This window comes from Barbus barbus, assembly GCF_936440315.1.
Source record: "Barbus barbus genome assembly, chromosome: 19".
In the NCBI taxonomy this organism is placed as follows: Eukaryota; Metazoa; Chordata; class Actinopteri; order Cypriniformes; family Cyprinidae; genus Barbus; species Barbus barbus.
The window spans coordinates 8,244,868-8,269,997 of record NC_136747.1 but is presented as its reverse complement, the minus strand read 5'-3'; the positions used below and the strand labels follow the sequence as shown (position 1 = coordinate 8,269,997).

Sequence of the window (25,130 nt, the reverse complement as noted above, 5' to 3'; positions counted from 1 at the left end):
GTAGATGGCCATAATATCATGTAAAGCTCATGGTATGATACAAATATTGTAGATATAATTGAATTAATCAAGGATGGTATTGGCATATTGGCAAAAACATGCCATATTTACATATCAACAAGCATGTAAATGGGTCATATATTGAGCAATCATTAATCGCTAGATCTTTTGAGTTAAAACAACATTATACAGAACTCAAAACTTCCTCCCCAGTCCATAGAAATTAGGGCTGTCAAATCAATTAATCATGATTAATCGTATCCAAAATAAAAGTTTGTTTCCATAATATGTGTGTGTACTGTATATATTTATTTGTATATATAAATACACATACATATATGTATATATTTAAGATTCCTGACTTTTCTGAATTTCCATAAACACTCACATTTACATATAGATGATACTCTTTGAGTGTTTTGCCACGCAGTCACAGTGAGGTAATCAAAGTTGGACACGTATTATTATATTAAAATGTCAGGGGATCTAATGATAAGAATAAAACTTGGGAAACCCAGCCAAACATTGTGCTGTTCCTGGCAGTGGAAACCAGCCTGGACCCAACAGCAAATCCACAGCTTGTGAGCGCTGTTTCTCATTTCTTATGTGAAGATAGATATAAATGTTTTAGCCTGGTAAATTCTCATGTTTTAAGGTAAATTCTCAATTCTCATAAATTGGGTGACTACCAATAGTCTATATCCTTTCAATGTTCTATATATGATATAATTAAAAATCATATATGGAAAATCAGTGAACTTTATTGACAAAGTTGCTGTATATGTGAACAGGTGGAAAAGCAACACTGACAATCAAACTGATTGACTCTTTTCTTACCATTAACAAGATTTTCCATCATTTATAATACAGTGCTTCCCTGCCACTGACAAGTTATTCTGGCAATCTGTGTTTTCATGGTTATATGCTAGGGGGCGCTGTTACAAATCTTCTAAAATAGTACAGCATCTCCAGATCCAGAAATAAATGAAGAAGATTTAACCAGAAGGAGTGGACAGAGGGCCTGTCCCAAAACCCACACTTGTGGTCTTGAATACGTGAGAGCACATACATGTGACAGGAAGGAAATGCACAAGACTCTCCCAGGTCTGAAAAAGGCCAAAATTCAGTGCCCTTAATGCACACTAAATCCACACTGTATCTCTAATACCGCTTTGGAGCAGTATTTGAGGCTAAGCATATCACATCATGCATCATGTTCAGAAACTCACGTGCCCCGAATTTAGATATTAAATACCATGTGTGTAAAATGTTAAGTTTTGCACATTTTATTGTTGCGGAGATGAGTATGTGTATTTTGTAAAATGTTTGCAACTGTTTTTTATCACTTTATTAGAAGCACCACAGTTAAATTGACATATGGACTACTGAACAGAAATTTAGAAGTTTATTTTATAGCGCGGAGTATTAAATGTGCAAAATGTGTAAATAAAGCTCTGTAAAAACTTTACTTACATTTTTACAAGATGTTGTAGTGTGTCCCATTGGAAAATTTACACCCACCTGAACACTTCAGCCAAATACACAAAATACATCATGTAAGTAGACCAACTGGTCAAGTGCAAAGACCACAAGTGTGGGTTTTTGGGACAAACCCAGAATTTGTTTATGCACAGTAAGCTAGCACGATCAAACATTCAGCAGCATTTAATGCAAAACTGCCTAATGCTACTGAGAAAAACACTGTCGATGTCCGCGAAGACGAAGAGGTACACGACGGAGGTACTGATGGACTCAGATTATGATCATTCATGTTTTGATTATTGTTCTGAACATATTCATTTTGTTGGTGAATAATTTTCATCAATTCTTGTCAACATTGTTTTCACGGATGGGATGAAAAAGAGACGATAACGAAATCGGAAAAAAAAAACAACAACATTTTTGTCAACAAATAAAACCGAGACAAAAATGTTAAAGATAGGCAAATTGGGAAGAGATCCAGTCAGAATGAATGTTATGCCAAAGCAGTTGAAAACATGTCGATATTGCATGTTTAAATCTTAAAATCTTTCATATAAACAATTAATGGACGTTTTCTCTACAAATATTTAGTTAATGGAGTTTTTAAAAGTTTAGAGAAATGCTTAATTGAAATGCTTTACACTGTAACTAAACCCATCAGATTTTAGTCGACTAAATCTACTGTAGTTCAAAATTAACTCTGGTCATGAATCTGATCCGAATTAAGTCTTAAAAACTATTTTATCAGCTTTTTTTTGGGGGGGGGGGGGGGGGGGGGGCTTACTGAAGCGTTGAAGAATTAATGAAGCTAGAAACCCATAAAGCGTAAGCGACAGGTAATGTAAAGCATATTCATATGTGCATACACGCACACCGAAAGAAAAAGGTCAGTGGAAAAATACAGCTGGTCCTAACAGAGGGGTCTGTTCCTGTGTGAAAAATCCCTGCTAATGGGAAACAAGGGTCCATCTGGGGAAGTGACATCGCACCAGCCTCAGCTGTGGGTGGGCGCTAATGTAATTGCCATGGAGACGTGAGGAGAGTGATTGACAGGCTCACCCCTGATCAAATCGCCTCTTCTGAAAAAGTGGGGACACCAGGCGAGACAAGAGCAGGGAAGATGAGCCCCAGAGAGAAAGAGGATGTCAATAGACAGTCTGTTGCAGATGGTTAAAGGATGTCCTCATGGATGGTGAGGGGGGTGAGATGGAGGGATGTGGGTTTCAACATGCACACCAAATGGCGCTAATTTATGAAGAAATCTGAGAGAGGCCAGGGAGTAGGGCTACAGGGATTACGCCACTGGGAAGATGATCTCTTTGACTTCAGCAAACCCATGATGTAGGAAAGGAAAGCTGAGAAGTCACTCCAAAGGGATGCGGAGAATGGGAGATATTACAATGCAAAGTTGACATGTTTATGAGCTTTGACTCAAAAAGGAAAACAGTTTGCTTCCATATGGATTGCAGAGCGCTGTGGGAAACTGTGGGGAGAGTAGCTGCACTGTGGTTTCCTGTGCAAAAAATGAAGCATAACCCTAAAAACAGAGTAAAGTACCAATTTACAAATTTGAAATTACACTACATTGCATTTGAAATGCATTTGCCAATTGCTTTTGTAGTCCAAATAAAATTAATTTTTTTCAGTAATAAATGGATACACCAATATGCACTAAACATTGTCAAAAAACAAGATACAATTACTAAATTATTGATAGGCTTTTGATTGTCTACCACGTCTACTGAACAAATGCACAATTTTTTCAACAACTGCATGAGTGGAACTTCATTGGAAACTTCTAGTTTCCAGAAAAATGCCCCTTATTAAAAAGAAAAATAATTATAAGATAAATAGAATTAAAGGTTTAGTATGCTAGAGAATGAACTGCACTGGGTAAAACAGAGAGCTTCTTGCATAAGCATCCAGACCGAATGTGCTGTTTAGCTAAACACTAGCATATGCTGGATGAAGGTCTGTGCCAGCACTCGGTTTAACACAAACCCACGTGACTCCGCACAATATTCAGATCATATTACCACACTGCAGCGCTTACGCTTCAACGAGCATGCGTATCAAACAACTTTTATGACTCATTGCAATTATGTCTTGATTAGCACACCATCAACATATCCAGGCGAGCTATTTTCAAAAGTATAACTGTAGTTGGTTTACAAAATGACACTAAAGCTCTGCTCCAAAACTACTGATCTGCTTCTGTACACATTTAAAGACATCATAGTCATAACACTTTATAAGTAATTAAAAAAATTAAAAACCCCACTTAAATTTTTAGTCTTTTACTCTTACTAAGGCTGTATTTATTTGATCAAAGATACATAATTTTTTTTAAATATTATTACAATTTAAGGTAACTGCTTTCTAAGTGAATATATTTTAAAATTTAATTTATTCCTGTGATGCAAAGCTGAATTTTTAGCATCATTACTCTTCAGTCTTCAGTGTCACATGATCCTTCATAAATCATTCTTATATGCTGATTTGCTGCTTAAGAAACATTTATTATTATTATTATCATTATCAGTAATAAAGTTGTGCTGCTTAACATTTTTATAGAAACCGTGATACATTTAGTTTTTTCAGGACTCTTTTGTAAAGTTGAATTTTGTTGAATGTAAAGTTCAAAAGAACAGCATTTATATGAAACTGAGATATTTTGACACATTATAAATGCATTTACTGTCATGTTTGATCAATTTAATGTGTTCTTGCTGAATAAAATGATTCATTAATTTCCCCTCCTAAAAAACTAAAAAAAGTACTTTAATAGTAGTGTACATTTATAGAGGAGACTGAGCTCAGAGAAACAAGTGAAATTAAGATGTTGGACAAGAGAAATATGGGCTATATTTAACATATTATCACTTTGCAGACTTTAGTATTAAATATTAATTATTCTTCGATTTCATAAATATATTAAGAGAGGAGCTGCTTGAAACATTTGTTCAAATCCTGTCCAAAAAATAAATCATTGCAAAAAAAAAAGTTTGGTCAATATTGAACATCTTAACCTTTTGGTTTAAGGGGTCTTTAAATATATGTGAAGAACCCTAAAACGTACTCCAAAAATGTCATCTGTAAAGCATCTCAGCTTTCCCTCCGTTCAGAGTTTCCCACTGAATCTCAATCCCATCATCTCTCAGCCTCTCTCTGCTGGAGTGTCTCCTCCATCGCTGCTTTGAGAGGATTTAGTCCACGTCCTCTTGCATGGAAACGAATGCTGATCTGAGGGCCGCAGATCCTTAAAAGAATCTCATCAGTGACCTCCTGCCCTCTGACCTGAGCTCAGGTCACAAGAAGCACAGTGGATTTACGACCTGGATCTCGTGGGTAATAATGTAAGGTCAGAGGGGACAGCGAGAGAGCGAGGCGGGAAGCACTTAAAGTAATGGAAGTGCACGCCGCTTCAGCGTTATCATTCCTCCCTATGGGAACTCTGTCACACAGCCATTAACGCCACTATTAGATAAGTGTGCTGCGCACCGATGCATTTATTAAAAGCTCTGCACTACTGCCTATTGCCTTGAGGAAATCAAACTGTCACTTAGGGCTGCACAATTAATCGAATTTCTAATCGCAATCACGATTACGGATGCCACGATTACGTAATCATTCAAAGCCGCGATTACCAAAAAAAAAAAAAAAAAAAAAAAAAAGTACATTATTTTCATGCTTAAGAGGCAAATGAGATGTCATCCCCTCCTGAAATTATTTTTCTCAAGTTGCGCTACCTTCACTTTACGCAAAATGCCGGGAAAGGATTGAATCAGATCTGCAGAAAATAGAGTTCTATTCCACCACAACTGATTTATGGTCGAGTAGAACTATGGAACCACATATGAGCCTAACAGTTCATTACATTGATGATGAGTTTCAGCTCAAAAGCAGATGCTTGCAAACGTCCTATTTTCCACAAGATCACACTGGAGATGCGATTGCTCAAGGATTGAAAGAGATGCTGGCTGCCTGGGAATTAAAGGAGGAGCAACAAGTCTGTGTCACAACAGACAACGCAGCAAATATAGTGAACGCTGTTGCTATAAATAAATGGAATAGACTCCAGTGTTTTGGACACAGGCTGCACCTAGCAATTGGTGAGTAGCCTGCTTTACTTAATATTCATTTATCTAAAAAATGTACACACAATACCATTATTATGCCATTGAAATATTTGAAGTACTTGTCTAATGATATATGCAGACCAGGGGTTTTCAAATCCATTCCTCGATTATAATGCATTCAGTGATAGAACAGTGTAGCATGCAACAACTTCTGTGTTTTATATATTGTAATACTAATAATGCTCTTATTTGATGTGAACTATTATCTATAAACATGTTTTTACAACTATATTATCATTTGTGCTATGTTACTGTAATTTGAAATTTTGTCTGCTTATTTGTAAATAAAATGTATAGCTTTAGTAAACTGTGTGTGTGTGTGTGTGTGTGTGTGTGTTTAGAACATGCTTTGAAAGATGGACGGATTGACCGTGCACTGAATGTCTGCAAAAAGGTGGTGGGGTGCTTCTCCTATAGCTGGAGACGAAGGAGGGAGTTGTTCGAGGCCCAGAAAGAGCTCAAGTTACCTCAACACAAGCTCAAGACTGAGTATCCAATGAGGTGGAGCTCAAAACAAGCAATGATTGCCAGGGTGTTGGAACAACAGAATGCCATTTCTTGTGTTCTCTCCGCAGACAGGAAAGCCAGACACCTTGTCCCCACATGGCAGGATGTAGAAGTCCTTGAGGCGGTCAACAACTCCATTTCTCCTATTGCTGGATTCACTGATGCTTTTTCAGGAGAGCAATATGTAAGTGTATCATATGTGAAGCCTGTTCTTCATTTGTTCAACAATAAAAACTTGGCAGAGAAAGAGGGAGAAACAGAGCTGTCAAAATGAATCAAGAAGATGATCCTTAACTACCTGAATGAGAAATATGATGATCCACAGACTCAAGAGTTGCTTGACGTAGCTTCTGTAATTGATGAATTGATCCCAGGTTCAAGCTTAAGTACGTCAAGGAAGACAGAGTTGAAGCCGTCAAGATTCATTTGAGAACTGAAATGGCATCAATATCTACAGTCATGAAGGTAATAATTGTAGACTGTGTGCCATGTATATAATATAATTTTGTTTGGGCCATTTTCAGTATTAATTTAACATTAATAAACAGACCTTACTATACTAGTAATAGTATATCACATTTTATGAGGTAAACTAAATTTTTACCTTTGTTTTATTAAAAGCCTCAACCATCGGTGAGTGTGACTATTAGAGAGCAAGCAGAAGACCAAAATGCACCAGCACTAAAGAAGACCAAAAAAAATCACTGGGCAGCTTCTTTAAAGTGGATGAGGAACACAGACCAGCACCATCATCTCTCTCCAGTCTCCAATACATGGCCATATCTACTGAGCTACAGTCTCATTTGCTCTCTGCTGCTGTTGATAGTGAGGAGAACCATTTGGTCTGGTGGAAGGAACATGCAAAACAATTCCCAGCACTCTCCAAGTTAGCACTTTCTCCCTCGGAAAGAGTATTCAGCACTGCAGGAAACATTGTGACTTGTTTGCGTGCATCCCTAAAGGCTGAAAGTGTGGACAGCAAATCAGCATATTAGAATGATTTCTGAAGGATCATGTGACACTGAAGACTGGAGTAATGATGCTTAACGATAGAAAGTAATGATAGAAACAGTTACTTCAAAATGATTAATGAATTAATGTAATGAAAATAATATCACAGTATTACTGTTTAACTGTATGCTGCTTTTGATCACATATGCAGCCTTGCTGAGCATAAGAGACTTAAAAAAATAACAAAAAAACAACAACAAGAAAACAAAACCGTCTACAGTGGTGTATAAAAAGTATATGATTTAGGTTTCAGCGCTACTGGTTATAAAAATCATGATTTTTAAGCACATGTTGTTTTGTGGTGAATTTTGAAAAATGTTCTAAAATTGCTACATGGTTTTCAGGACCGCAGATTTCACTTCTACTGAACTACATATGCTTTGAATTTGAGTTTCACTCTCTTCTCAGTAAGCTATCGAGGGTGAATTGTGGATATGTTCATGTCAGAGCAGCCTTCTGACACCCAGTCTCACGATTCTGGGATAAACGAGATGTCAAATTGCAATTGCAAGAAAAAAACTGAATTGTGAGATACATTTTTTTTTTCAGTGCAGAAACGGCCTTCCATACAGTTGGTTAAAGGGATTTCAAATTTAAAAAAAAAAAATCAGTGTTGAAACGGATAAAGGAGTCTCTCGAATTCTAAACTCAAAGATTTCCTCCAGGCAGGCAGTCATGTGGAGCGCAAAAACGATGTTTCATGGAGACCAAAAAGAGACACACTGAGAGCGTGAGACATCCATGTGGATGAAACATCTGGAACCAAACTGGAAGAAGAAAGCTGGAGAAGAATGCAGGGGACTGAATGCAGCACATGATGGAAGACACAGGATGAAATTGTGAAACATGGAGTGAGAACATAAAATTGGCAGAGGAGGTTGACAGGTCTGTGGCAAAGGAAGAGAGGAGACAGAGGTCAAGGAAAGCCGTGTGAGAGGCAGAGCAGGGCAGGATGGGTAGAGGAGATGGGTCTGCAGATGACAACCTTTGCGAGGAGGACACAGATGTTTCAGGACCAAAAAAAAAAAAAGATGACCTTGTTTGTTTATATAGACAGATACTCTGTCCTGCCCACACACCTGTATTAATACACATCAGATGAGGAAGGACAAAAACAAGGAAATGCAGAAAGAGGACAGCTTTGATTGGATGAGAGCGAGTGGGTGATGAAAATAAAAAGCACTTAGGAAATGCATGCATTCATAACAGTTTTATCGCAGATATTTCTCCTAAGATTCTAAAGCAGAAATAAAAAAGACTGGTGCTGTTAATCGATTGATATATTTAATCAAGATTGCACAGGTTTTCAAATTTAAAGGGGCCATATGATGTGATTAAGTTTTCCTTTCTCTTTAGAGTGTTACAAGCTGATTGTGCGTAGATGAGATCCCTAAAGTCGCAAAGACTAAAGTCTCAAAACCAAAGAGATATTCATTATAAAAGTTAAGACTCGTCCACGCCCCCTAAAAAGTTTATTTGTATAGCGCTTTTTACGATACAAATCGTTGCAAAGCAGCTCTACAGGAAATTAAGTTTCCACAATATATTTATAGATTGCAGAACCTTAATATATTTAACTTATTGCAAAATTTGGTAATTCTGTATGTTGTCTGAGCGTTGGCATCCTCCGAGGTCCTCTGTGGGGTTGGCATTATCTTTTCACAGGTGTTCGGTCATCTCAGATCATTTAAGGGTTGGATCCAGACTGAAGCTTCTGTAATTCCTAGTTACATCAGTGACTGAATATGCAATAATGCTTCTCACAGCAGCAGAGAAGCCCACTGTTTTTTTTGTTGAGAGAACGGGAATAGTTATTACATCCACAGATTCAGTCTTTTTCAAGGACTATGTGTTGTTGTAATGGCTGTTTTAATAGAAAAAAAAGTGCAAACAAGAATAAGAATCACCATGTGTTTACAGCTCATGACTGATACAGCAGGATCCTTCAGTACAAATATCTTTTGTTCATTTGCTTCTTTCAGTTTTTTTTAGTTGTATCTTTTTTGTTTTCTTAGTTCTTTATTTTTTGCTTCATTTTGTCTAATATTTGTGCACTACATTCCTTCCATTATTTTGTTCTACTATTTGTTCATATGTACTTTACCTTTTTGTTTGTTTTAGCATTAGTTCTGTTTTCCTTTCATTTGTTTGCTCTTTTTGATACTTATATTCTTGTTCAATCTTTTGTTTGTTTTTGCATTAGTTCTTATTTTCTTTTCAGTTGTTTGTTCTTTCTAATGTTTGTTTGCTTTTGCTTTAGTTCTTATTTAGAATCATTTGTTTGGTATTTCTGATATTTATACTTTTGTCCGTTCCTTTGTTTGTTTTTACATTAGTTCTTATTTTTGATTCATTTGTTTTTTTTTCTTTCTGATATTTATACGTTTGTTTGTTCTTTTTGTTTTTTCATTAGTTTAATTTTCCTTTCATTTGTTTAGCTTATATTCATTCTTTCATTTGTTTGCTTTTGCATTAGTTCTTATTTTCCTATCAGTTGCTTGGTTTTCCAAATTCTTAGAAATGTTCATTCTTTCTTTTGTTTCCTTGTACACTTGTTCTTATTTCCCTTTCATTTGTTTGTTCTTTCTAATGTTTGTTTATCCAGATCTAAATTTTGGTTTAGAAAAAAAAAAGTTCTGGTTGTTGGTGGAACCTATTGTTCATGAGACAGGAGGACAGGAGCCCCAAGCATGGCTGAAGCTTTCACTACAACACACGTCATGCCATAAAAGAGCTATTCGGTTGAGGACCTGGGGAGCTTGCTGTCCTGCTGAGTTTAGCTCTGACTCTAATCCAACACACGTGCTTGTAATTTTTGAATGTTCCTAAAGACTTCGATATGACCATCTTCAGATGTGGAGCTGAACTCTGCCAGAAAAGTTGCGTGGACAGTGGAATTAAAGAACTCCAAATTTGTTATTTCTTACTGTTTATTTGTTCTTTCTTTTCCTTTCTTTAATTTGTTCATTTAGATTTTTCTATTTTCCTTTTTCTATTTCAACATGCTTATGTGAAACAAACACATACAGATACAAACACAGAACACACACTGACACATCAATGCACACACACAGCGGTTCATGTGTATGTGTGGGATCAGGATCGATTTGTTACGAATCCCTTTATCAAGCACACAAAAAACGTGTTGTGCAAGCTAACAAGTTATATAAGATCTAAACCCATACTGACTTTAAGGGTCTAAACTGAGCCATAATTTACCTCTAAAGCCTATTTCCTTTCTAAATGCCTTCCTCTAATCATTGAGATGTACGGCTCTGTGATTTGAGTGTGACTTGATTGTGGGTGTTGGACCTTGTTGTAAAGACGGGTAAGACTGCCAATTGGCAGTGTGTGCTGTACTTAGACTGGTGCTGGTTGGACCCTTAAGGGGATACTGAACACAAGCTGCAGAGCAAACTAAACACAGCTCATTAATGAGCTCAGGCAGACAAAAGACAGAAAGAGAGAGAAGACGGAAAAAGACACAGGCTGGAGAACTGGAGAAACGACAGGCATTTCTTCTTCCCCATTAGTGTCCTGTTTGCTTTTTTTAAACAAACTCACTCTTTGCCAGAAATCTCATTTTGGAGCTGAATGAGACACCTGCGATCTAAAGATAAAGACACCCGGAGGAGCAGAACATCTCTGTGCAGCTCAATCTGAGGCACTAATAATCTGATCAAAGTCGATCAAAGTGGCCGCACCGACTACTGACTCAAGTGGCAGGAACCGAAAAAAGATGCATTCATAAGACAGCTGAGTAGCATTAAAAATAAATGTCCAAACACAATTTAGATACTTGTGCTGATCTATTCTGCTCAGAGCCTTGCTGAAACATGAGTAATGGCGTTTCCATTCAGCAGTTTGTGCTGTGAATCACGAGCTGTTACACCTGCACTCTCACAGAGGAATGATACAAGCACGCTGTATTATTACTAATCACAACTGTAATATTAAAGAGAACTGAGTTTTATACAAACGAGTGAATGTGGACAAGCTGTCTAGGTGACTTCTAGTCTCGGCCACAGGCATTATGCCTGTAGGTTGCCCACAGTCCATTCACTGACTGTCTGATTCATATTGCTCACAGAAAAAAAAAAAAGGACTCAATGTGGCAAGCTCTAATCTGATTGGTTGACGTTACGCAAATTACAGGTGTGAGAGTACACTGGTACAGACTTCTTATCAGTACACCTGGAAAAAAGTTGCAGGTACTGGGTTGATAAAATGAGCACTTTTGGGAAATAAATCTTTTTTAATCTAAGGATTAAATAATAACTGGATTAGTTAATTCATGCATTTATCCTGACAGGATTGCTGATTCATTATGCACATTGAATTTACACTTATGTCCATATAAGCATGTTTCCTCAGAACAGATATTAATTGGATCTACCCCTCCTGTGCTAAATGCAAATGCTAATATTATACCAGGCAATGTTATTTTCTGTTGAACACTCTCTTCATGGTAAATAGTGTTCCCAGAAATTAACAAACATTGCAAAGCATAGTTCCATTCTAGAAAAGGAAAGTTTTTGCATGTGTTTACACATGTTTTAGCTACAGTATATGATCAGTAATAACCCATAAGTAAATACCTCCAAAGTTAACAGCCAGGTTGGTGGCATTAAATATTTTAAAACACTCATTAATAGACACTTAACTAGATAATAAACTAGATATTAAACAAAACAAAGCACAAAACAAAAAAGCAAAAAACAAAGCAAAGCAAAACAAAACAAAGAAAATCACAGCAAAGAAAAACAAAGCAAAAAAACAAACAAACAAAAAAGCAAGTCAAAGCAAAATATAAAGCCAAAAAAGCAAAGCAAATCAAAGCAAATCAAAGCACAGAAAACAAAACAAAAAACAAACAATAAGAAAACAAAGCAACACAAAAATCCCGAAATGGAAATCAGAGCAAAACAATAGAATATAAAACCAAAACTAAACGCAAAAAAGCAAAACAAAAGTGCTCGTAGAGGGTAAATGAAGTTGAAAAAGTGGTTGGTGACATTACACATTGGTCAAAATGATCTCTTCCTGCTCAGAATAAGCTGCAGACCTTTTGTCACTTAACATAAAAATCTGGCTATGTGATACTATAGGTGACTTTAAGCAGAACTGACCATGGTATGTGCGATTCCACATCCTCTTATTGATAACGTCCCCTGGGGGCCTTGCACCCGACCGATCCAGAGTCTCATTTAGGGCATGAGAATACAGCATGACTCCATCGTGGAATGAGCCAGAAATCAGATTCATCTGGAAGAGAGGAAGCGCACAAATTACATACTAGAATTAAATCTCTAAATAACTAGGGTTTAAATTCTATTACTTTTATTAGATTACCAGCTCTCTAGAGACCATAGTGAAAGTATTTTTGAAGAAAACTTGACAGCGTCGCAAGACTGTAATTCGATGACCCACACGAGACTGTGTGCTGAGAAAAATGGCTGCGTTCCTAATGCTGTCTGTCATTCTCCTGTGACTCGATTCACCTCTGCTTCACTGTTTAATATCACACATTTCTCCTAAATATGATGAAATACATCCTGTTTCCCCTGCTCCATGTGTTCATTTCAACACACGGAAAATTTGTTTGGTAATCAAAACAAATTCTAATATGGTGATAAGGAGTTAGTCAGCGAGAACCATTTTAAACTTACTAGATTTTTTATGAGGAGAAGCCTCATATTTACATAAATGGTAATGAATTATTACTCGGAACGAACCCCCCCAATGCTTCAATCATCTGAATTTAGTCAGATTTATTAAATAAAAGATTATTTGTCGCTGTCTGTTTAGAAAGTGAGTTCAGTCCACAATTTTGTTAGTTCAAAAAGACCATATATTGCAAATATATAAATATGCGCTTTCAGCATTTTTTTGCTAAGCTCAACGTGTCTTATGCACATCTGCTACGCAGTACTGCATGGCTCATGCTCGCTATGTGATTGCTGTAACCTGTTAATATAGGCAAAAAAAATTAAGAAGCAGCGTTAAGATAGGCAGTGTGAAACAGGCGTGATAAGAACTGAGAGGTCGAATTTGGTGTTGCTAAATAAAATGTCAAATTAATATCAATGTTTTGCCATTTAACTTCTCTCTTTACTTGAGTTAGTAAACAACCATAATCACAGAAATAAATTACATTTTAAAATACAGTAAAAAAGAAAACAGCTAGTTAAAATTGTAATAATATTTGACAATATTACTGTTTTTACTGTAGTTTTGATCAAATAAATGTAGCCTAAGAGCGTAAAGAGACTTCTTTCTAAAACATTTCTGAAACATGGAAACCCAACATGCGTGTGTGTGTACAAACTTAACCAAATTGGAGACCAAAAACAACGAATTGTTTAACAATCGTAAAACGCAGGACGTTTTCTGTTAGTGTTGTTATTTATAGCTGTATTATCTATAGCTGAATATAAAACCCTAGAAGTCACGTCATGTCACATTGCCATAAGGTGCAGAAATTAGCAAAATTATGGTTTTATACCACATAATATTGTTTGTACAGTTATGTTTTTAGTACTTGTAAACTACACAAGACTAGATTCAAATCCTGGATCTCTGTGACCCTAACCTCTGTTACATATCAACAACATGTGCACCGACTTCCCATAACCCTGAGAAGACAAACACACATCCGAGAGAGAAAGGCACAACCAAGGACACTAAATTACACTATAGCAGGCTTTATTACCCCTACATGACCTTCAGCCATGATTACAACCACCCCACATGTGTGAGAATCTTGTGAGAGAACTGAACAGTTTCTGTACTGCTGTTTCCCAGCAGTCTTTGGGGACGTGGGTTTCACTGGGTAAGCATGTACATATTTCAGCTGCTGTGATGTTGGTATGTGAACATGTGCATGAGAGATGGTTCAGAAAGCTCAGACTGATGTGCGATTATTCAAAGTGTGGGCCTGCTAGTCTGTCATTTATCACCACTCTATTTGTTTGAATAAGAACATGATACAATAATTAACTGCTACAATCTGAACTTTCTGCCCTGAACAGCAGTGATTTTTTTGTCATTTTATGCAACTTATTTACTATTACAATATTTCTTAATACTTTTAATGATTGATTAATACATGCATGTTGAATGTTGAGTTGCTTACTGTATTAAAATCAGTGTATTGTGTAAGAGAGTATTATGAGAGAGATATTGACTAAGCTAGTGTGATTACCTGCATCTGATACAGCATTCATTCTTCATCTCAATCTCATATTCACAATGAAACATTAGACCTATCTGTTAAGGGTGATTTCCGATGACAGCGCTGCTCAGTACATTTGTTGGCTGCGTCTTACAAGCAGGTGTTGAAACTAAAAATAACTTCCTTGTCCACAACCCTGTTTCAGTCTCTTTCAATACAAATGATTGAAAACAGTATTATTTTAAAAATTATATTTTTGTAATTAAAATTATATATTTTTTAATACACTTGCTGTAAGAAATACTGCAAACGGTGAAATTGTTGGAGTTCTGTTATCACTAGACTATCACACTCTTTTCAGCCAATCAGATTTGAGGACCAGAAAGAACTTTACTTTTACTTTAAAATGTATTACTTTCAGTTACGCAACATTTCAAGTTTTTCATCAAATACTGCTTAATTTTACTTAATTTCAGCTTTATTTCAATTGCTAAAAATGATTTGAATAGTTTTAGTTTAACCACCTGTGGTCGGCAAAGGCGCCAGTGGGACCACTTGCATTTTTTCCTGATAACAGCGTCATTTTCGATTGTACACACAAGGGTAATGTCATTTGAATCTGTAAAGGGTCTATTTGTAATATTGGCATACAGACATGAGAGATATATCTGGAGAAAGCTTGACGTGTCTACTTTTAAATGAAGCAAGTCATATCGAAAAAACAAATATTCTATAATAAAGCAACCCACATGAAACCAACCTGAAGTCCAGTCTTTCCCATCTGAGCTCATTATCTGTAATGTGGTCGTGCCCACAAACATCATTCATATTATAATTGGCCACGTGAGATGTAAATATGTAAACATGTAAATATGTAAATACCTCTGTAAACAAACGTGAAGATCATCTCGCCTACTTTTTCGCTTCTGGAAGAAGACAAACATCTTGCTATGTTAACATGCCAACAAATGTTTTTCTTTGGTACCTTGAAGACTTCACTTCACAAATGTTTTTCTCTAAAAGCCGGGACACACCAAGCTGACTTCAAAGAACTAGCGGCGACAGTGTTGTCGCCTCACTGCGCTCGAACACACCCCACAGACTACAGCCGACAGCAAACTAACATGTGCGTTCTGCACATGCATGAGAGGAATTAACTTCTATATCAGCAGCTATCAATAGTATACAGTGCCCTCCAAAAGTACTGGAACAGTAAAGACAAAATTGCTCTGTTGGCTGTGGAGTCAAGACATTTACAAATATGATTAAAAGATGAATATGAGACAAAACTACAGAATGTCACATTTTATTATTGGGTGATTCAACACATAGATGTTTTACCAGCTAAGAAGTTCAGCACTTTCAGAGTTTCATCCCTCTATCTGATGTGATCATAAGTATTGGATCAGTTGCCTCACAGGTCTTTCTAAGTGATCAGCTGTGTCCTGTTGCATTAATTCTTCAGATATTAAAAGCAGGGAATGTGTCGTATCAGTTATATCCATTACTTCTGTATTCTGAGGCTTGCATTCGATGATGACACACAAACCAGGATGAAGATGAGGGAGCTGACTCTGAGAGAAAAGCAAGCAATTTGGATGCTAAAAGAAAAGAGGAAGTCAATTAGAGCTATAGCAAAAATAAAGGGCATGGAGAAATCAAGAGTTTGGAAACCACCAGCGACACCAGCAACCAACAACGACCTGATCGGCTGAGAAAACAACAGTAGTTGATGAAAGACAAATCATAAAAGCTGTGAAAATGAATCCTACAAGACGTGTCTGTAAAATCACCAACAACTTCCAGAAAGCTGGGGTGATGCTCTGACAATCTACTGTCCTCAGGAGACTTTGACACAGAATTACAGACGCTACACAGCAAGATGCAAACCTCTGACTAGCATCAAAAATAGAAAGGCAAGATTAGAGTTTGCAAAAGCCAGAAAAGTTTTGGAACTGTGTTTATGGACCGATGAGACAAAGATGAACCTTTATCTAAGTGATGGGAAAGCAAAAATGTGGAGGAAAAAAAAAGGGAACTGCAAATGATCCCAAGCATACAGCCTCATCTGTAAAGCATGGTGGAGGTGGTGTCATGGCATGGGCATGCATGGCTGCCTCTGGTACAGGCCCTCTCAACTTTACTGATGACTTCATGTATGATGACAGTAGCAGAATGAATTTGGAGGGGTACAAAACCATCTTGCCTACCAATATTCAAGAAAATGCCACCAGATTCATTGGGAAGTGCTTCATATTGCATCAGAACAATGACCCAAAACACCCTGCCAGTTCAATCAAGGAATTTATAAGAGCAAAGAAATGGAAAGTCTTAGATTGCCCAAGTCAATCTCCAGATTTAAATCTGATTGATGATGAATTTCACCAGCTGAAGAGAAAAGGCAGAAACTCCCCAAAACAAGCAACAATTGGAATTGGCTGCATTAAAGGCTGGGAAAAGTATTTGAAAGGATGAGACCAAGAGTCTGGTGATGTCTACGGGTCACAGACTCACTGCTGTGATTGTGTGCAAGGGATCTGCAACTAAATAATAGCTTTTAAACTTTTATATCTGCCTTATGTTCAACTGTCCCAATACTTATGCTCACATCAATGAGTGGGATGAACTCTAAAAGTGCTGTTCTTTTTATTTGGTAAAACATGTATGTGTTGAAACGGCTAATAATAAAATATGACATTCTGTAGTTTTGTCTCATATTCATCTTTTAATCATATTTGCAAATATCTTGACTCCACAGCCAACAGAGCAATTTTGTCTTTACTGTTCCAATACTTATGGAGGGCACTGTATATTCGACATTCAAAAGGAGAAACAAATATATACAAGATAAACGCAGATATACGAAATGCAAACAAAGCAGAGCTTGCATTTTGAATATCAGTAATGTTGATAACTTTAATAATTTTAAGCGGCTCATGTTGTTATGAAAACATTTGCGTATTAGAATGATTGGGAAAGATCAAGTAACATTTAAACAGCCTTCTGTCTGTAGCGACTTCATTTACGTGCTTGTTTTCATCACCTTCGCTGTAATTCTCGGGCACTGACTCGTTCATCCAATCAGGGTTCTCCCTCTCGCCGATGGTCCAGATGCCGCCGCCGACGTGAGCCTGACGAGTGGAACACACCAAAAAACTAGCCCGACCGTCGCTCGCCGTCCCAGCCTTAAAAGTTCTGAACCAACATCAGAAGTATAACGGCTCCATGACTACTGATGAGGAGGCTGCTTTTTTCTTGAATCCATGAAGCAGCAAACACTTTGGAAATATCAGGGCCCGTATTCACAAAACATTTTATATTACCACTAAGAGTTCTCCTAAATAGCAGTAAAAGTTTTTAGCTAAGAATTTTCTCTTAAAACCTATTCACAAAGCTGCTGAGACAAAAATACTTTACTAAGGAATAAAGATAAGTTTTTGTACAGCTGCTTTTGTTTTATACTACTGTTCTCAGAAGAAAATTCAACAAACAGTTGTTAACCAAAAAAGGAATAGAGAGAAGTCTAAAGCTAAGTGTAAGGGTGGGGTTGACCTCGTTGCTATGGATGATGTCAGCATGCTTACTAACTATGCACACAGGCATTGGCTGATAGGGGAGGGGTCTCTATCAGAGATTTATTCATAGAAATATTGTAGAGTGCGATATTTCAGTATGTTGCCATATTCAAATAAAGGATTAAAAATAAAAATCTTAATTGCCACATTCAAATAAAGATTTTAAAATGCAGGCTATTAATATGTTTAAATGAAAACGAAAAGAGGCAGTGGTGTTTGATATCATATTTCATATTTTCAAACTATTGTACAACAGTGAGGAAAATTGCAGTAGCCGAGGCAAGCTGACTGATGTTATCAAGTATGCTGCTCTTTGCAGAATTACCGGACAGTCAGAAATGTGCATTCTTTGTATTGAGAAATGCATGCAGACCTACATCACCAGACTATTTGCCTATTCTTCTCGTTATTTAGACTGCGATGGAAACGCAGACGTCAAGAGGTCTCGAGTAAAAAAGGTTCCTGGGACAAATTGTTCCAGGTAATTTCAGTGGAAAAGTGGCTTAAATATCCATGGCCATTGTCACTCCTTCACATACGGCCTTTCTAACACAAAACATGCTTTACAAATGTTACCACATAAACGTTGTTTTCTCAAAAACACAAACATGTACATTCATACTGCTCACGTATTATTGTAGTCCAGTTTGTCCTGAATACAGTGTAATCTTAGACTTTAGACATTTAAATGTTTTTAAGATCCTGAAAAAGCACAAATGTCAGGGCATGTCAAAACTTCTCCAGGGCCCTAAAACCCCCTCAGACCCCAAAGAGTAAAATTATAACATACTAATAAGTAATAATAGTCTCTAATCTGTGCTCAAATTTACCAATATACACCTGCAAATCAAATATTTCTCAACAAATTCTTCCAAGACCTAACTTAGAGTATTGATGTCAACAAATTCAAGAAACATTTAAGGAATTTTAAGAAATATTTAAGAGAATGTTGATATTTTAAGCACCAGTGTGAATTCTATTAAGGATCCTGAACTATGAAAGCACACCACCGAGCAATATCTTTTCCTCTATCATGATTCAAATATGCAGTGCATCTTAAAACCTGATCATGAATAACTAAATCTGACTAAATTTAGGCAAGGGAAAGATACATTTCCAGCCAAAAATCATCCATCTGTCCACCATACAAACCATCCATCCATCCACGCATTACCATTAAACAGTGTGTTTAATTTGGAGGCAAACTGGACAGGATCCCAGCTGAACTGAAGATTAGATTAGTTTTATTTTACTTCTAAAATCCTGTCAAAGTTTCTGAAATATCTGTCAGCCTGAGCTACAGCAATTCACAGGTAGAAGTCAGTGGCGCAGAGCCAGATGGTTGCTGGCAAACCCTGAGCTCCGCTGTAGCGTAATGAAACGGAGGGAAAAATGCTCCAAAATGCCAAAGGAGGCAGAGAGATGTACAAAAGTGTGGTTGTCATAGCAACTATAGACAGAGTGTGTAATCGTCGATACGGAACATCTGTGGGCGACGGTGGATTGGGAGATTACTGATCGCTGCTGTCCTTAGAGAAAGAGAACGGTGCAATGAAATGCAAATTCTGGGTAAATGGTTGAATGGATTGAGAGAGTGGGAGGTGGGGAGGACTAGATGAAAAAATGTCATCCAGACCAAAAACAACAACAAAAAGCAACAGGTTGAGAGATATGAAGAAAAACATTGTAGAGACAAAAAGGATTGAAAGTAATTACAGATTCAGACTGAGATACAAAAAGAGAGAGAGAGCAACAGCATATTTACATGTGCTAAAGGACTATGAGCCACAAACAAATCCAGATAAAACTACGACAAACAACAACAACAACAACAACAACTCAAAAAAAAAAAAAACAGTTGCCTGGGCGGTTCTATGCAATTGCTAGAGTGTTGGTATGCAGTTGCTAGTGTTTTCTGGGTGGTTGCCTGGGGATTGCCACATAGCAGTTACCAGGGTGTTCTGGGTGGATTATATAGATTTATACATCATCTGAAAGATGAATCAATTTTGTTTGCTAGGACAGCACAATATTTGGCCAAGATACAATTATTTGAAAATCTGGAATCTGTATATAATATATATATTTTTTGAGAAAATCGCCTTTAAAGCGGTCTAAATTAAGTCCTTAGCAATGTATATTACTAATCAAAGATTAAGTTGATATATTTACAGTACACTGTATAAAAAAAAAAAAAAAAGTGTAAACAGTGTATGAGGTTTACAAAACATACCATACCCTAATGATTTTTGTCTTAAAAAAACTTTGCTATTTATGACCCATGCAATGTATTTTTGGCTATTGCCACAAATATACCCGAGCTACTTAAGACAGGTTTTGTGGTCCAGAGTCACGTATGGCTCAAGCCCTTCCTTTTACGTGACTATGGAACGTTTAGAATGTTTTATCACAATCTGACTGTAACAGTAGCCTTAACAACTACTAATGACACAATTTATCACAAACAGCAGGACATGTGATTTGTCCTTCATTATCCCCAATTCCCATTTCTACAGTTTCTGTAACCTCTGATGAATGTCTGCACTTGTTGTTCCCACCATTAGATGTTTCTACATGGGAAAGCTCATAGTAGATTACATCCCCTAAAAAGGAAGCAGCTTTTGCCACACCTATCTACATTTGTTTTTATTTTTTCTGTGCACAGTCATGTACATCACAGTGACATGGGCCGTCCAGTCAGAGAGCAGTGCCTAACAAAGCTTTGGATTAAAGAGAGTATTTATGGAGAAATTATCCCTTCTATGGTGAAATGGGAAGGGAAACTTGAGACACTGATGAAGTGCATAGTTCACCAAAGTAAGTAGAAGGACAGAGAAAGAGAGAGAGAGAGCAAAAGAGTGATAGTGATAGAGAGAGAACGTGTTCGGCTGTAATAATATGATGGCAGTGAAAAGAACAACTAATTGGAGAGACAGACGTGTGAGGGAACCTTCCAAATGAGCTCACTACCCTGGGGAAATGGATGGATGCATCAGGCTAACAGACTAGAACAACAGACGACAGAACAGTGAGAAGAGTTGCAGCAGGCACCTTATTAGACTTCAGAAAATAATTTGACTGTGCACAGAGCATACAGCATATCTCATCTAATAGTTATCTATGGAAACACAGCTGCAACTCTTTCCAGGCACTGCTAATAAGTCTTGGCTGAGTTGTTTGTTGTACACACACATGCAGGGTGGCAAATCTACATGTGGGAATGTTTGTTACTAAAGGCTGGAATACACTGCATGAATTTTGGCCAGATTTTTGCTCCGCTTTACAGTTTGGAAGAGTCGACGCAGCAGATTTTGGGTTGACAGACTTCACAGAAAATCATGTCGTATATAATGGTCATTTTTTAAGATTCATACTGTGATTTCATCCAGTTTAGGAGATCAAACATGTTTGACATTTTGAGCTGATTTATTGTTTTTACTTGTCATGTGTCTCCTAGCAACAAGGCGCATGTTTCTGTTTGAGTTTGTTGTGTTCAGAACAACTTTAAATGATGAAAGTGTGTGATGTTCAGTCATTTATTGTGCAATGCACAGTTTTTTCCTCTATAACAATTTACAAAGCAAGTCTACGATGCCCAGTGTTTTAAAATCTTTTCAGATTCACAAGGAAGATCAGGTTCCTGATCTTGAAATCAAGACCTGATGTCAATTTTATTACATACCTACCTAAAAAGTGTCAGGATATACAGGTAAAACACACATATACCACAAAAAAATATTTTTTAGCAATTATTTTTAGCTTTATTTTACACTGAGGTTATAATAAAAATATATAATTTTGTGAATTATATGATGCATTTTTGGATTAACAAACTAAAGAGAATAGTTGTGCCCATAGCTGCCGATCCCGTGGGTGCTCATTCCGGTTGAGCCACTGATGTCACATCAACTACTTTGACAATGTTTTAAAATTAATGTTTTAAATTGACAGCCCTACTTAAAATATTGACACATTTGAGATTGCATGGAAAACAGCAGCTTGGTCTTTTTGCTAAACTTCTCCTTTTGTGTTTCATGGAAGGAAGTCATGCGTTTTAGACAAAAGGGTAAACAAATCATAAATAATAATAATTAAAAATAAATCAATAAATACATGCTTAGCTGAATTAGCAATAACATCGATCCAAAGAACCTATTTTGCAGCATGAAACTTCTTGTTGAATCTTCAGAGAACCATATAACGAACTCAAGAGCCCTAAACACCTAAAAGAAAATTATTTTTCAAATCTAAGGTGCTGAAAGAACCCATATTTCTAAGAGTTCAAGGGATGAAGAAAATCTCACAGCCGACAGCGAAGAAATGGATCTGGCAAGGACCACCATTATTACAAGAGATCAAATCACAACCCGTTCCTCTAGAAGGTCATTAGTAGGTGTGTTGTTTATAATGCTCAATAGCTTATAGTTCAGCTTCAGAGGATGGGTGGGCAGGAGGCTCATTCAGGGCACACGTCTTTACTGATCTGGAGCTGAGCTGATCTGGAGTTAACAGACTCCTGTGTGGTGACAGACTCGCACAAGGAGACCTGCAGCTAAGAGTAATTACCACTCTTCCCCACTGTCAATGAAAGGTTACTCGTCCTGCACACATGCATTGGGGTTTTTTTCTGGGCGAGTACCGGGTGACATTTACTGTCAGAGCACAAACAAGCAGAGCCGGCAACTTCAAATAATCTCTCACTAAGAATGACCAATTATTATTTTATATCACAAAATGAAAATATATCACCACCCAACAAATGGCAACAAAAATTGTAGCCATTAACACCAAATAATACCAATAATTTAACTAGCGGAAACTTTAGTAAATCACATTGCGTGATTCATTTTAATATTCTACTCCCATAAATTTTGCATCTAACAGGGAAACTCCTACAAATGCATATTTAATGATGTGTCACAAAAAAAACTGTGTCCACGGCTTTTCAGCGCCAATTCTTCACTGTGCATCTTTAGTAAATCCTGACAGTACTATTTTAACTCCAAAAGACGATTCGCGCTAGTGCAGGGGTCCCCAAACACGTTCCTGGAGCCTCCCCAACACTGCACATTTTGCATGTCTCCTTTGTCTGACACACCCATTTCAGGTCTTGGAGTTGCTACTAATGAACTGATGAGTTGAATCAGGTGTGATTGGTAAAGGAGACATGCAAAATGTGTGGTGCTGAGGAGGCTCCAGGAACGAGTTTGGGAACCCCTGCGCTAGTGCAATGTTTCTCAAACCTCTCCATGAACTACCCCCAGCACTGCACATTTTGTATGTCTCGCTTTATCTGACACACCCACTTCAGATCCTGCAGTCCCCATTAATGAGCTGATGAGTTGAATCAGGTGTGATAGATGAGGGAGACACACAAAATGTGCAGGGCTGGGGGTACTCCAGGACAGGTTTGAGAACCACTGTGCTAGTGCAAGCTTTTAGTAGAATTGGCAAATAAGGGGGATACTATATAGCAAATCTTACATGCTTGATTTGCTTGTATTTTCATAAAATGTAAAATATTATGGTCAACTGTAATCTGCTAAATATTTACATCATGGCTTTCTCTGTATCTGTATTGTGAAAACTGCTATTCAAATAAATGTGACTTGACAATACAGGCTGATACAGGTTGCAGCAATCATTTTTAAATTAAGTCTGGGCAAAATACTTATTTCTATGCAAATGAGGCATAATATAAAAAATGCACCAGATTCCTGGACACGTCCTGGCCAGAATTTCTAAATTGCCTGAAATTTCCAGGGTTTGGCTTTGTTTTACTGTTGTTTTCATACTGGCTAAAGGTAATAACTAAAAAGTTGTTTGACCAATAGCGTGCAGGCATTGTACACAATCAACCAAATGTGGTGTGCGAGAAGGTGGGATCTACAGAGAACGGTGAAAGCAAATACATATATATATATATATATATATATATATAATGTATGATGACTGTAGATAGTGTGTCAATAGCAAAACAAAGCCAAAACCTCAACATTTTAGGCAATTTAGACATTTGTAAACACAACAGCTTTCTTCTTTCGTGAGGGGGTTTGGCGCCACGGAATCTTTGTTTCCCGGCGGACTGAAAATAAACGCCACACTTGCGTCTCCCGGAAATCTGGTTTAATTCAACCAGTCCGATGACGACTTCGACATTCCTGAAGTGTTTCCAGAAAAGTGTGCCATATGCATCAGACGTTTAGCCAACGTTCAGTGGGCGTGACATCTGAGGCTGAGCCTAAAGGAGGACTTACTCAGTAAGTTTTTGCTTGCAACTGTGTCTCATTCATTCCATTAGTACCAGTGGTTCTGGACTCTATACTGACACCTATTGGCCTGGATGTATGAAGCTTGTTCTGTAACCATTGCCGTTTCACAACTGTTTGCTTTGTTCTTTTTTTTGACAATGTCTCATTGGATATACATGCATAATGGACAATTTTGGATTCAACCACATTTTTTTCCATGGCTTCTGCTGGTACATGGCTCTGACTGTTTGTGCTTGGCACTTGAAGTTGCAGCTTATATTGTCAGTCTGTGGTGTGAAATCTGTGGGTCATTGCGGTTTGTTTCATCACTCCAGCAGGGATGCTTGTTCAGACATATATTTTCCCACTGATTCTTATTGGACCGGTGGATCGCACACATGCTGATGCATGCTATCAGTCTCACTACTTTTGGCATTTAAAGAATCAATTCATGTGTCTGGAGTTTGCTGCATCTATCAAAACCTAGCACTCAAAACCAGCTTGTATGCTGAGCAATTGCCCTGTGCCAATTGCAATCAACGCAAATGTTGTAAGTCTGTGCCTTTATCTGATTTACATAATTACTTTAGTGAATTGGGTGCTAAAACAATATAGAAAACACATGCAAGTAAACAATGCTATCAGCAGGCAAAATTCATTCTTATTGTCTAAACCTTGAGGTGATTCTTCATGAGAAACATCCCAGAGGTGAACTGAGAGTTAGTGTGTAGCTGTAATCTATTAAGACAAGGTGAAATGTACTGCATCTGGAGAAGCCAGAGAAACTGTTCTCATTCTTGTTTAAGCTTCAGAGTCACTGGGGTCTTATGTATGCACTGCATTGACATTCATTCAACATGGGAACCGTGTGGTTTCAAAAACTCATCAGGAATGAATTTCAGAGCAGAAATCTCATTCCAGTGGTTTGCTCTCAAGAGATGGGTCTAAAAGATCTGTTGGCGCCCGAACATTTCTTTTTAGAGCTTATCTA

The 25,130-nt window shown here is 37.3% G+C and overlaps 1 protein-coding gene across 1 annotated transcript in view; it reads right to left on the bottom strand.

Moving 5' to 3' along the window:
* LOC306884944 (atrial natriuretic peptide receptor 1-like) overlaps positions 1-25,130 on the bottom strand; it is a 103,543-nt gene that overhangs the window by 40,440 nt on the left and 37,973 nt on the right. Inside the window, exon 5 of the mRNA XM_079441204.1 lies at positions 12,269-12,404. Coding sequence (XP_079297330.1) covers positions 12,269-12,404 — 136 coding nt within the window. The remainder of the gene's footprint in view (positions 1-12,268; positions 12,405-25,130) is intronic.